General features: G+C 37.8%; 1 protein-coding gene across 1 annotated transcript in view; it reads left to right on the top strand.

Annotated features, from left to right (window-relative positions):
* LAMA2 (laminin subunit alpha 2) overlaps positions 1 to 12,888 on the top strand; it is a 408,847-nt gene that overhangs the window by 272,005 nt on the left and 123,954 nt on the right. Inside the window, exons 27-31 of the mRNA XM_075444852.1 lie at positions 549 to 737; positions 830 to 1,068; positions 6,500 to 6,617; positions 11,583 to 11,717; positions 12,375 to 12,499. Of these exons, the coding sequence (XP_075300967.1) occupies positions 549 to 737; positions 830 to 1,068; positions 6,500 to 6,617; positions 11,583 to 11,717; positions 12,375 to 12,499 (806 nt within the window). The remainder of the gene's footprint in view (positions 1 to 548; positions 738 to 829; positions 1,069 to 6,499; positions 6,618 to 11,582; positions 11,718 to 12,374; positions 12,500 to 12,888) is intronic.

The following is a 12,888-nucleotide window of genomic DNA, read 5'->3' as shown; positions in this document are numbered from 1 at the left end:
GTATTTACACACAGTAACAAGTAATATTTTTCCACAATGTAGATTCTCTTACGAAAATGTTATTTGAAAAGTTAAGCTGTATTCATTTAATATAACTCTCTTGTAACTTTTTTTTCTGTCCATTGAAAAAAAAAAAAAAAGCCTGATCTTTATAAGTTACACGGGAGAAAATTATTGAAGTAACCCTCCTTTCGGATATAGTCATGCACCTCTGTGACAATTTATTTTGCACTTTTTATTGGCTTGGGAAAGTTTAGATGTTTCTTTCTCTAAACACAAACTTTGGGGAGCACCAAGGCACATATAAAGAAGTAGATAACATTTTGGTTTTAGTGTAGTACAATAACAAATTGCTGATGGGTATTTCTGAACACAGCCCATGTCCCTAGAGAGTTCCACGAGCACGTATTGCTATTTTCTACTACATGCACATTCATCAGACTGCGCACAGGTGCAGAGAGTATTGAGCTCCTACATATGCCCAGGAATTTATTTTTACATAACGGAAAATGAGATTTATTTTTGTACTTTGTGTTTTGCTTTGTTAGCTGACTGCTTATGGAGGGAAACTGAAATATGCAATCTACTTTGAAGCACGAGAAGAGACTGGGTTTACTACTTACTACCCGCAAGTCATCATAAGAGGTGGACCTCCCACCCATACAAGAATTATTGTCCGGCATATGGCTGCCCCTCTGATTGGGCAACTGACAAGGCACGAGATAGAGATGACAGAGGTAACGTTTCCATCTGCTTTTTTCCCCAGAACTTAAGCATCTGGTTCTTTTTAATACTGTTAATAATCTGGTTTCGTATTACTGTCTTTCAGCATGAATGGGAATATTTTGGTGATGACCAAAGAGTCAGAGACACTGTGCTCTGGGAATATTCTCATGATGACCCTGGTGTCAACAGGACCATGTCCCAGGCAGATTTCACATGGAAGTATTATGGAGATGAATCAAGAGCAAGTAGAGCTGTATCCCGGGAAGACTTCCTGAATGTGTTGTATGATGTTCATTACATTCTTATTAAGGCTACTCATGGCAATATCATGAGGCAGAGCAGGTAACTACTTTGTGTAGTGGTCTGAAGTAGTGCAATAGTAACTGAAAACCTGATAGAGCTTCACAGCAGAATTTTTATTCATAACATAAGCTATAAGCAGTTGCTGAGAAGCACAGAGGGAGTTAGCATTCAGCATAGCAGAAGACGCAGGAGAGGGAAATTTTATTCAATAGAAAGTTTAAATCACAATAGGCAAATGAAATCCTTATTTTCAGGATGCTAGAACAGAAAACACATGTAAGCACACACATCCTGAAAGAAATCAAAAGTATTTTTTGACTAAATGTCTACTTCATGAAAACATGATGCTGTAATTAAATATAAATGTTAACATATGAAGGAATTTTCTCTTGCAAGTGGGAAATGAGGTAAAAAGTCAAAGATGAAAGAGTACTCCCTTTAATGAAATGCTACCTAATCCAATATGTTAGGGGCAGATATATTCAACATTTTCTATTCAGTTAATTCATTAAAAGTTAGATGAAATGAAGATAACGCTTTACTAAATTTGAAGTGGACATCAGACATAGGACAAAAGGAATAATACAGAAATCTGATGCAATCTAAAGGTCAGCTATAAGATTTTACACTTTGAAAGGAATAGTCAACTGAACAAACAAGGAACAACCTCTTAGATGCCTTGTTCTTCAAACAGGGGTCTGTAGTTTACAACATATCACCAGGTGAATGTGATTCAGTAATGATATTCTTGTTGAAAAATGCTAAAATTCTAGCTGCATGTATAAACAGGTATGGCCTGCAAAGTGCAAAAAATTTAATCTTTTACTTCCACTCAACACTAGGGAAGCCTAAGCATCAAATTTTGGATATCAGAATTAAATTTAAAAAAAAAAAAAAGTGTTCAGAGCATAACAGTGAACATCATCACTGGCCAAATGCCAGGTCCTGCACTTTCAGTCACTACAACCCCACGCAATGCTACAGGCTTGGGGAGGAGTGGCTGGAAGACTGCCCGGCAGAAAAGCACCTTGGGGTGTTGGACAACAGCCAGCTGAACATGAGCCAGCAGTGTGCCCAGGTGGCCAAGTAGGCCAATGGCGTCCTGGCTTGTGTCAGGAATTGTGTGGCCAGCAGGAGTAGGAAGATGATCGTGCCCCTGTACTCAGCACTGGTGAGGCCACACCTCGAGCACTGTGTCCAGTTTTGGGCCCCTTACTACAAGACATTGAGTTGCTGGAGCATGTCCAGAGAAGGGCAACAAGGCTGGTGAGGGGTCTGGAGAAAAAGTCTTATGAGGAGCAGCTGAGGGAGCTGGGGCTGTTTAGTCTGGAGAAGAGGAGGCTGAAGGGGAGACCTTATTGCTCTCTGCAACTACCTGAAAGGAGGTTGTAGTGAGGCAGCTGTTGGTCTCTTCTCCCAGGTAACTAGTGATGGGATGAGAGGCAATGGCCTCAAGTTGTGTCAGGGGAGGTTTAGATTGGATATTAGGACAAATTTCTTTACTGAAAGAGTGGTCAGGCATTGGAACAGGCTGCCCAGGAAAGTGGTAGAGTCACCATCCCTGGAGGTGTTCAAAAAACATGTAGCTGTGGCACTTTGGGATATGGTTTAGTAGGCATGGTGGTGTTAGGTTGACGGTTGAACTTGATGATCTTAGAGGTCTTTTCCAACCTCTGATTCTATGATTCTGTGATCACAGGTCAGAAAATATGACCTGTGAGAGAAGAGATAAAGAACCAGATTTATTTAGAAATTAGAAATTGCCACAAGATCCATAAAATGTTGTCACAAAGAGAAAGTAAAGAACCTTCTGTTTTCTGTTGCCATGGTGGGTAAGTCAAAAAATAAATGAGCTTAAACTTCAGCAGGAAAGAGTCACATTAAGAACAAGAGAAAAATTCCTGGGGGTAAAGAAGTTCTGGAACAGATTACATAAACTATTCCTAAAAGTTTTTGCTAATGAATTCACAGTATCCTTGCAAGCAAGATTTATTAACAAGAACACAGGAATAATTGGAGATAAACTGCAAAGGTCTCCAGAGGTCTATTCTAAGATTCTGTCATAAAAGTAATAGGCTAAAATTATTTCTAGATTTCTAGGTCACAAATAGATCTAGAAGATCATGACCTTTGGAGTTTATGAGGGTGAATGGTAGGGGCAGACACAATTCAATGTTGCAGCATTGTGTGACAGAAAACATATTCGTTATTTCTGCTATTGTCTGTAAAGTATCTCAGTTACAGAAAGTATCCATCCTATTCGCACTGGCTAGTTGCTAAATATTAACAACATAAATGTTATACATTGGTTTCATTTATTTTTGGCATAGTCAGTTTAGGATATTGTATTACAAGCACAGGGAATTCCAGTGGAAAGAGATAGTAGAGTAACTCCAGTGCAACATGCAAAATTTGAGAAGCATATCCATGGTTTGTGTCTGTTTCTTCCTTTGCTTTATGCAATACAGATCCTAGTTCAGCTGTGGAAGCAAAAACTGAATACTATCTCAACTCAAGCAGCATAAGTTATGAGCATGAACCTCCGTTTTCACGATTTTGGTCTGACATGCGTATGACCATCGTGACTGAACTAGACGTGCATTTAAATACATCACTATTTTATAAAGGCTGCCTGGTAATGAGACATATAACAGAACAGAAGAGGACTTTTCAGTTTCAGGGCAGCTTTGCAAGGTGGCACTTAAAGAACCAAAATGTATTTTTACAGCATCGCATTTCAGAATGTGACATTTTATATGACAGCAGGACTTAGCGAAGAGTTCATCTCTCCTTTCTGATAATACTCCATCTCAAGTCATAACCTTGCATATCATACCGTGTTTGGTTTTGGAAGTGGTTAGGTTGCAATAGATTTTTATGGTCTGTCTAGTTACATAGGTAACAGTCATCACATGGTATCTGAAACTTAAAGTAGAAAATAAACAGCAGGAATACATTATTATTTTTTTTCAAGTTAGCACCTTGAATGATTTCAGAGGAAGTTTTGCTTAAGACCATAAAATAAATCCCCCAAAATGTTTTTTAAAGGTTAGTGGAATATTAGCTTGCATAAGAATTGAAGGTTTTTATTAAAAATAGTCTGAGACCCTCTAAAGGACAATATTTATGCTCAACTTTAAACACGTTTGAATTCAGTGACTTAAAGCATTTGTTTAAATAGTGTTGTGCTTTCTAGATAAGGGTCCTGTTCTAAACTAGTAAAGGTTCTCTTTCTACCTGACTGTGCATAGCAGAAAAATATAAAGCAAAAGAAGCTGTGGATAGGAGGAAAATATTATATAAGAAGACATTTTAAATTTTTTAAGGTTTTTAATAGTGTCTTAATTTCAATTGCAGAGTTTAAAAGGTGCAGATAAGTGATAAACTACAGGAAAAACATTTAAAATAAAGCAGCAACAGCAGCTGGAAGCATAAAAATAGCCTAGTGCTAGAGTTAGCGCTGTATTAGCTGTATAGTTTAGCAGCAATGCTAATGTTGTTTCTGCTTCAATGCTGCAGCATTACTACTGATTTAGAGATTTCTGCTCAGAATCCAAAGCCAAACATTTTTCTCCTATATTGTTCATTTTTTTCCCCTCATTTTCACATTCACCACTCTAAATTGAAACATATCTTTTATTAGATTTTGTTTTGCTTTTCAGGCAACTGGGCTGTGGTAATAAATTACTTTGAATTGGAAGTGTGCTTTCAATTTGTCTGTGAATTATTTCGATATCCCTGACACTGATCAGGTAGCAGTTGTTGGACTGCTGCCTATTAGACATGTTCCAAGAATCAACCAAGCCTGACCTTGCTTAAGTAACATTTTCACACAAACAACAGGTAGCTTTGTGATCTCAGAATGTATTATTATTTAAATACAGATTTCTCACAGTAAATAGTTTTTTGCAGCACACAGACCATTGCCTCAGCCTTGAAGATGATGGGGAGGCAGATTTCATTTTGTTTTTCCATTCAATGTACAGTTTTCAGTGTGAGCTTACATTGAGAGATCAGATCTGAATCATTTTGCCCTCTCTATTTTTGGTTTGCTGTTTTGACTTGGCTTTGTTTGCATGGGGTTTTTTGTTTGGTTTCCCTGCTCCACTGAACCTCTTTCTTCAGACAGTAAAGAAGGCAACACAGGATTGAAGTTACTAGACAATTTGGGGATTTTGCATTGACACAAGGTGGCAAGAGGTATGGGTCTGGTCACCTAAACTCAATCCCAAAAGGCTCAGCAGTGGGCGTTTGCTTTTCCTACAGTCATCCTGACATCTGTGCCTGTATGCCAATGTGCAGAAGAGTGTCACTCAGTAATCGAGGTTTGAGAGTAGCTGAACAGACTTTGAGCATGAGGAGGAGTTGAGCAGTTTTGTGAGCTCCTCTGAGTTAGCCTTATGCACAATTTCTTCATGAATAGACTCTAGCAGCATTATTGACACTTATTCAGCTAGTCACACGTTCTTCAACAGTTTCTTTTAGGTTGGCCATATAGCTGAAGATTTAAAATTTACACTATTCTACCCATTTTGTTCCTCAAAGACAGTAAGGGGTTCCAGATCATAGCATTCATCTAAACAAACAAACCCGCAAAATAAAGAAATAAGCTAGAAGAACAGCATTGCAGTACATTATGATTAAGTGTATTTCATTAGATATTATGTTTGTTGCCTTTGTCCATCAAGTACTCAACCATATTTGGCAGGTCAGCATGCATACTGCAAAGACAGGCAGTGGTCGAGAGGTAGGGATGTTATTGTTAATACAGTCAACCAATTTCTTGGAAAGTTAAAAGGTTGGAAGTGCTACCGTGAAACATATCCTTTTCTGATACTAGGAGATTTTTCTGTAGTAGGATTTCTTGTTTGCTCTGAATTTGTTGTGTGTGTGTCTAAATGATCCTAAGGAAAACCAAAAAAGATATCTGGCTACAGATCTTGAAATTCCTGCTAAAAAGGCAAATGTCCATTGTCTTTGAAGTCTGCTCTAGAGCTTATTAGATTGCTTTAATTGTTGAGGATAGATTTTATTTTATTTTTTTAAATAGTTGCCTCATTAAAAGCTCATTTAGTGAACAGATTTATTGCTGTACCTATAAGAATCATGAACTGGAACTGCGTTCAGTATGTGACTTCAATTTCTTAATGAGTCTCTCCAAATGAAGAATCAGATATGAGCTTTTGTTAATAGTTTGGCTGAAAAGAGATTAACAAAGATGATAGAATCAAGCAGGAGAAAAACAATAGTCATACTATTGCCTAGAAATTGCAAATGAGACTGGAGGTGGTGGTAGCTTTGTTGTTCCCTTAAGAGAGGCAAAAATAGTGTTGTTTGTCTCCTGTAGGTCAAGAAGCCTACAAACAGCCAAATCAGACCATTTTCTGCCATGCCAGCTGACTATGAACTAACTGGGTTGGAGTTAGTGCTTGACTAATCTCATTAGAGATGTTTACTCCTGTTTTTTCAGGATTTCTGAGATCTCAATGGAAGTTGCTGAAGGTGGCACTGTGTCTGGGATGACTCCTCAGGCTTACTTGATTGAGAAATGTGATTGCCCCTTCGGTTATTCTGGTTTGTCCTGTGAGGTAAGGTGCTAACCTGAACTCCAGTAAAACTTTTTATACCTTCTTTGGTCCATTCATTTGTAAGGTGTGATAAGTAATTAGAGTGTAAGTTCATTTAACTGGCAACAACTCTCCCTTAATTTAATTACTTACATTCTTTCTCTCTCAGGTGTCTCTCTACAAGGAATTTAAGCACTTTTTTTTGCTTTAGACAAGTATGCCACTGAAACCATGGCAATGACTTTAATATTTAGAAGACAGGATAGTGAGCTTTACTGGGTCAGCATCTCTGAGTCTGAATTGTGTGACTGATGCTGACTGATCAAACCTTTTTGGATAGATAGCGGTATAATACTATTGTAATGTACTATGTACTATGCTGCTATAATACACAATACAGTTACCATATGATATCTTCCAAAAGACTGAACTACACGCATCATTTATGATGACCACGATTCACGGAATCTGTGGAGAAAAACACAGGAAACCTCTATGTCACATTACAAAACCCCCAACTGATTCTATAAACTATTGATAGTTATAAGTAAACTACAAATTAACATTTATAATAGTGAATAATTAAATATTACATACTACTTAATCCTGAGAAGTCAAAAATCTGTCAGTTGACTGAAATTCACCAAATAAAGTGTAGAAACATATTAGAAAATGAAAAAGTTAAAAGAATGTATTTAAAATTGTAGCACCAAGCACTCTATAAAGAGCCACGCAGAATTTTAAAATCCTATTCTGTAAAGGCTTTCCAGATTTTTAAGTTTGCCTGGCTTGACATTTAAATTCCCATATAAAGTCTTAATAGCTGTATGACTGACTGAAATATTTTGTTTTAAAAATAAGCTAAACAGCATTTTAATTTTGATTTCGTAAATGTGTGTATTATAATGAATAACTAAAACAACAATAAAATTTAAAAAGACAAGTCATTTCAAAAGCAAAACTTGAAACAATGCATTCTGAACAGTTGGTCAAAAAGGCAGTTCATAGTTGAGAACCTGTAGGTTCCTCACATCGATCTTTCCTCTTGAAACCGTTCCAATAGCATGCCTTTGTGGACCAACACTAAAAGGATGAAAGCAGTCCATTTTGCTTTTATTTTGCATGCTTGACTGCTCAATTAGCACTGCATATGCATTAAAAATGTAGATGAGAGACATTCTGTAGCATGCCTGTACTTCATGAAAGAAAGCTTCACGGAAGATGTTTTCAAAGCTTTAGGAAATGTCTACTGCACATGTTTAAACTGTCAGTTTTCTGAATACTTAAAATTTATCCAAGTGGATCTATGAAAATATATTGAAAAGGGCCACTGAGTTCTGGCAAATATCCTTCCATTTTACTCCCCCACAATTATTCTTCTTCCAGTGCTGTTCTAGAACTCCCATAAGAAGATCTTGCTCAATTCATACATAAAAGCTTGCTTCCTATCAAATTTCAGTACCCCTTACATAAGTGATGGAGCTGCTTGTAAAGAGGAGCAGGAATTCTGGAACATAATCCAAATAGTGTATTATCATAGAATCATTAAGTTTGGAAAAGACTTCTAAGATCATCAAGTCCAACCGTCAACCCAACACCACCATGCCTGCTACACCATGTTCTGAAGAGCCATATCTATGTGTTTTTTGAACCCCTTCATAATGGTGACTCCACCACTTCCCTGGGCAGCTTGTTTCTATGACTCACCTGGCTGAACAGGGAGCTGTTGCTTTATTCTTAGAAGCAGTTGAATCACTGTGTCTGAAAATAAAATAAGTTACATCTGACACTAATGGAAACTATTGTCTTGAACTGTTGACATCTGGTAAATTTCTAACATTGAGAGAAAAGTGTTGGTCAACTAAGTGAGTTTGGTACTCTTTATCACAGAATCACAGAATGTTAGTGGTTGGAAGGGACCTCTGTGGCTGATCTAGACCAACTCCCCTGCCGAAGCAGGGTCACCTACAGCAGGCTGCACAGGACCTCATTCAGGCAGGTCTTGAATATCTCCAGAGAAGGAGACTACACAGCCTCCCTGGGCAACCTGTTCCAGTGCTCTGTCACCCTCAGAGGGAAGAAGTTCTTCCTCATGTTCAGACAGAACTTCCTATGCTTCAGTTTGTGCCGTTGCCCCTTGTCTTGTCACTGGGCACCACTGACAAGAGTCTGGCCCCATCCTCCTGACACCCGTCCTTCAGATATTTATAAGCATTTATAAGGTCTGCTCTCAGCCTTCTCTTCTTCAGGCTGAACAAGCCCAGTTCCCTCAGCCTTTCCTCAAAGGATACCTGTACTAATTTATTGTTTTGTTTGTCTAAATATTTTCATGCTAAAGATCATGTTTGACAAGTGCCCAAGTTTCATAGAAAACCAGCTGATTTGTATGCTTTTGTAAAATGTATCTTGTGATAGGTACCAGAGAAAGTGTTTAAAATCTAGTACTTTGATTGTAGAATAGAAGTTAATATTTTTGACTGTATGTGCTCTTGATGATGAGACAGGCAGTCTTTTTGTGTGCAAACCAGCATGTTCTTATCATTAAGCAGGGCTAGCAATTCCAAAAGCCTTTGTTGCAGTTGCTTGGTGGAGGTAGCAGGGAATATCACCTTGAGTATTCTGCAAACCCCTCAGACATCCTGACTAAGTGAGATCTTCTGCAGGGTTTCCCCAGGCTAGTGGTGGGAGAAAATATGGAGTGAGTATATGAAGGGAAAGGTGCATTGTTATCTGCAAGAACTCTGCTCCCTTCAGATGTTTTACAGGATTGTGTTACACAGGAACAGTGAGTTCATAGGAAATGTGTGCAAGGGAGTGAATTAAGTCATTTTCTTTGCATGCTGTTTTGGTAAGAGCATACACCTGAACGTGCGTAAATACACATATGAGAAATTAACGGGCTCCAGCATTTGCTCAGAAGTACAGATTTTTAAAAAAATACTGTGACAAATTGCATTTTTGAAGGAAAATACATGATAATGTAATTAGAACTTTATTTTAATTCACACCCACCACAGGCTGGAATAAATGTCTCAGTTGCAACCTTCATACTTTGTGCAGTTGTCACATGCTCATAACTTAGTTTATTTCTAGTGTGCTCAGTGAAGGTTATGGTGTGTTTTATGAAGGTTTGTTTAATTTCAGCAGCAGAAAAAAGCATCTGATACTCAGGCATTTTTTAAGCAAATGCTAACAGGGTATATGTGTCTGTTTCATGATTTATCCTATAATTGCATTTGGAGGACTATATGTGCAGCAGTTTTTACTGGAAGTGACTCATTTTTTTTTTTTTTTAAATCCAGTAGCAAGATGAAAAAGCAGTGGTAAGAGTTTCCCTAATGGTTACTTCTGAAAAACTTCTGAACTAGTGATGAAAATATAGTCTGCTTCATCTTTTGTCTGTGTCTTGTTTCATCTCAGAAATACTTAAATCAAAACAGATTACAAGAGTGTCAATAGTATATCAGAAAAAACACTTCGAGATTAGATTTGTGTGATGATGTACCATATATTTATATCCTGAACCTAAAGTTACTTAGAACTTGGAAAGCTGTGCTTTGTACCGTTTTTTCCTTGGACAAGGACTCTTCCGGGGATGGAGAGGGAGGAAAAAATTAGAAAACTGTAGTAAGAAAAAAAATTACTTTCATATGAGATTATTTATCTAATTTGGAATTCTTCACAAACCATGAAAAAGCAGGTAGACTGTTTCTATGCTTGAGGGATCTTAATGTAGTCTAAGTCAAAATAAAAGGGGAAGAGCAGAAGTGAGTTAGATTACTTTCTTTGTGATTCTAAAGAAAATAATTGTGTTTATGCTTTTTTCATAGCTTAGACTCCTGGAGGTTTTGGCAATTATTATAAAACTGTCAGATTGGTGTCATATGAATAGAATCTAACATGTCAGCTAGTGCCTGACCGAAGAATCCTGCTTTTGATCAGTATAAGTTACTTACTCCAGATTCTCTTTTGTTATATTTTGCATCCATTTTATTGCTCTATGAAGAGTGTACTATTCACATTCTCTCCAAAAAGCAGAAACTGTGGTCCACAGTAGGAAATGACCTCATGAGGCAGCCTTCGTAGGCTCCCAGCACCACTGTCACAAATGAGCAGTTAGGTGGGATTCATGCTTGGGACGGAGTGACTTGGCTGTAGCACTTACCCCTAATGGTCTGAACTCTCAGAATGGTCCTGTTTGTATTTTTATGCTGCCATAGCTGTGTGCTTTCTGGGAGCTATGTAGACACTTTCATACATTTGCATAATAAGCCTGAAATAAAGATCAAGTACTTGATTTTTCATGCGTCAGCTTTGCTAGCAATTTTTGGGTTGCTCTCAGAATTTTATTGCCAAGCTGGGCTAGAGGAGACTTAGTGACAATAAATTTGATTTGGGGCTAATAGTCCCAAGACATGTAAAACTTTTAATGTTTTAAATTCTTTATTTTTACGGTCTTCAAATTATATAGCTATAAATAATGCAGCCATGCAGCCAGTTTCTTGATTATTGTCATCTGGCTTTTGCTTGTTGTCCATCAGGCGGTATGTAGGCAGATATTAGCTTGTCAAACCTGAAATACTCACCAAGGGTGAAGGGAACAGAATCATAATGCTTGCTCTCCACAGTCCATGCAAAAAAATTATTTCAGAAACAAACCTTATTCTTAAGAAATGAAAGGAACGATGCTTGTTGCACAGTGAGAACAGTGAGGTGTTCTGCATCTGAATGAAAGGTCTCTCAAGCTGTAATACAAGGAGTCTGGTGCCAGTGGCGTGCTCCCGGGATTTTTCCGCAATGTTTCCAATTAGGGCTGGCTCTTGTTATCTGTAAAGTACTGCATATTGTTTGTAACACAGCTGGAAGCCTGTCAGGTTCTTTTCACAACTTGTAAAAACTGGTGATTGGAAAGATGATCTTGCAATGCTTCCCGTACCTAGTTCACTCTGTAATGATCTGTTTTCTTCTCCATCTTTTTTATTGCAGTCATGCTCTCCAGGATTTTATAGGCTTCCATCCTCACCCGCAGGAAGGACACCTGCTCAGTCCTTAGGCGCCTGTGTTATATGTCAGTGTCATGGACACAGTACTATGTGTGATCCTGAAACATCAGTTTGTCAGGTATTATGTTTCTGAATTTATGCACTAGGTTCATCTTAATGTAAAATTCACAAGTTGTGTAACTGATCTAAAAAAAAATAGAGGACAATATTTTAATCCAATTTTGCTTAAATAGCTTCAGTGTCAAAGTTAAAGGGGGGGTCAAAAAAAGCAAACCATCTACCTTTAAAGTTTTCCATTCTGATTTCCTGGAGTTCAGATTATGCAGTGCTGTATTGCTGCTGAATTACTATTTGTGTAAAAAGAAAAACTAAATATCCACAAACTAAAGAGGCAATGTACCATGTGTCATGCAATAAACAGAGCACTGCTCTTAGAGATAATAATACATATGACCTGATACAGTAAGATTGAATTTTAATTGGTTCTTTCTCCTGCTTCAATGGCTGGAACAAAAGAGGGAAGGAAGGGCGAATGGGATAATAAATTCCATAGGATGTGTCTGGCTAGCTACAGGCCTCCATGCTTTCTCCTTGTAAACCCATATATAACTCAGCAGGCATTTGATAGGTGCTTAAAGCAAGCAGTCCCACTGTGAATCATGTCAGGGAGAGAGAAATTATGAATCGAAATAAGTTTGAATCCCAGGGAACAAAATGTTTTCTGCTTTCTTGTAATTATCAAATATGGCTTTCATTCTGTCTCCTTCCTCCACAGAATTGTCAGCACAATACTGCTGGTCACCACTGTGAGAGATGTGCGCTAGGATTTTATGGCATTGTCCAAGGCTCTCCAAATGACTGTCAGCCTTGTGCTTGTCCCCTGGCCACTTCTAGTAACAAGTAAGCAAATTCATGATGCAGAATTACATTTCCAGCAAGCAAGAACTTTGTTTTGGGCTCACTGTGTCCTTTTTCAGATGGCTACAGGAGAACTGCGTCATGTAAGCCATACTAAAAAGTTTCATATCTACTTTTGTTAATTGATCTTCCTTTAAAAGTCAGAAATTGCTCCCTTGCTAATTTGTGATGAATAAATTAATAAGTGCTAGAAAATGCAATACTCAACAGATAATGAATGTGTGTTATAAAGGTATTCTCATAAACGAAGCTAGAACAGAACTCAAGTACAATATAGCCACAAGGGAGCTGTAAAAAGTCTTATGCTCATATATTAAGTTGGTATAAATGTGTTACAGTGCCTTTCTTGCTCCACTGTGGAATTTATTGAT

Source organism: Opisthocomus hoazin, chromosome 2, assembly GCF_030867145.1.
Source record: "Opisthocomus hoazin isolate bOpiHoa1 chromosome 2, bOpiHoa1.hap1, whole genome shotgun sequence".
Lineage (NCBI taxonomy): Eukaryota > Metazoa > Chordata > Aves > Opisthocomiformes > Opisthocomidae > Opisthocomus > Opisthocomus hoazin.
The sequence above is the reverse complement of the archived record's forward strand: the minus strand, read 5'-3'. Positions and strand labels throughout refer to the sequence as shown.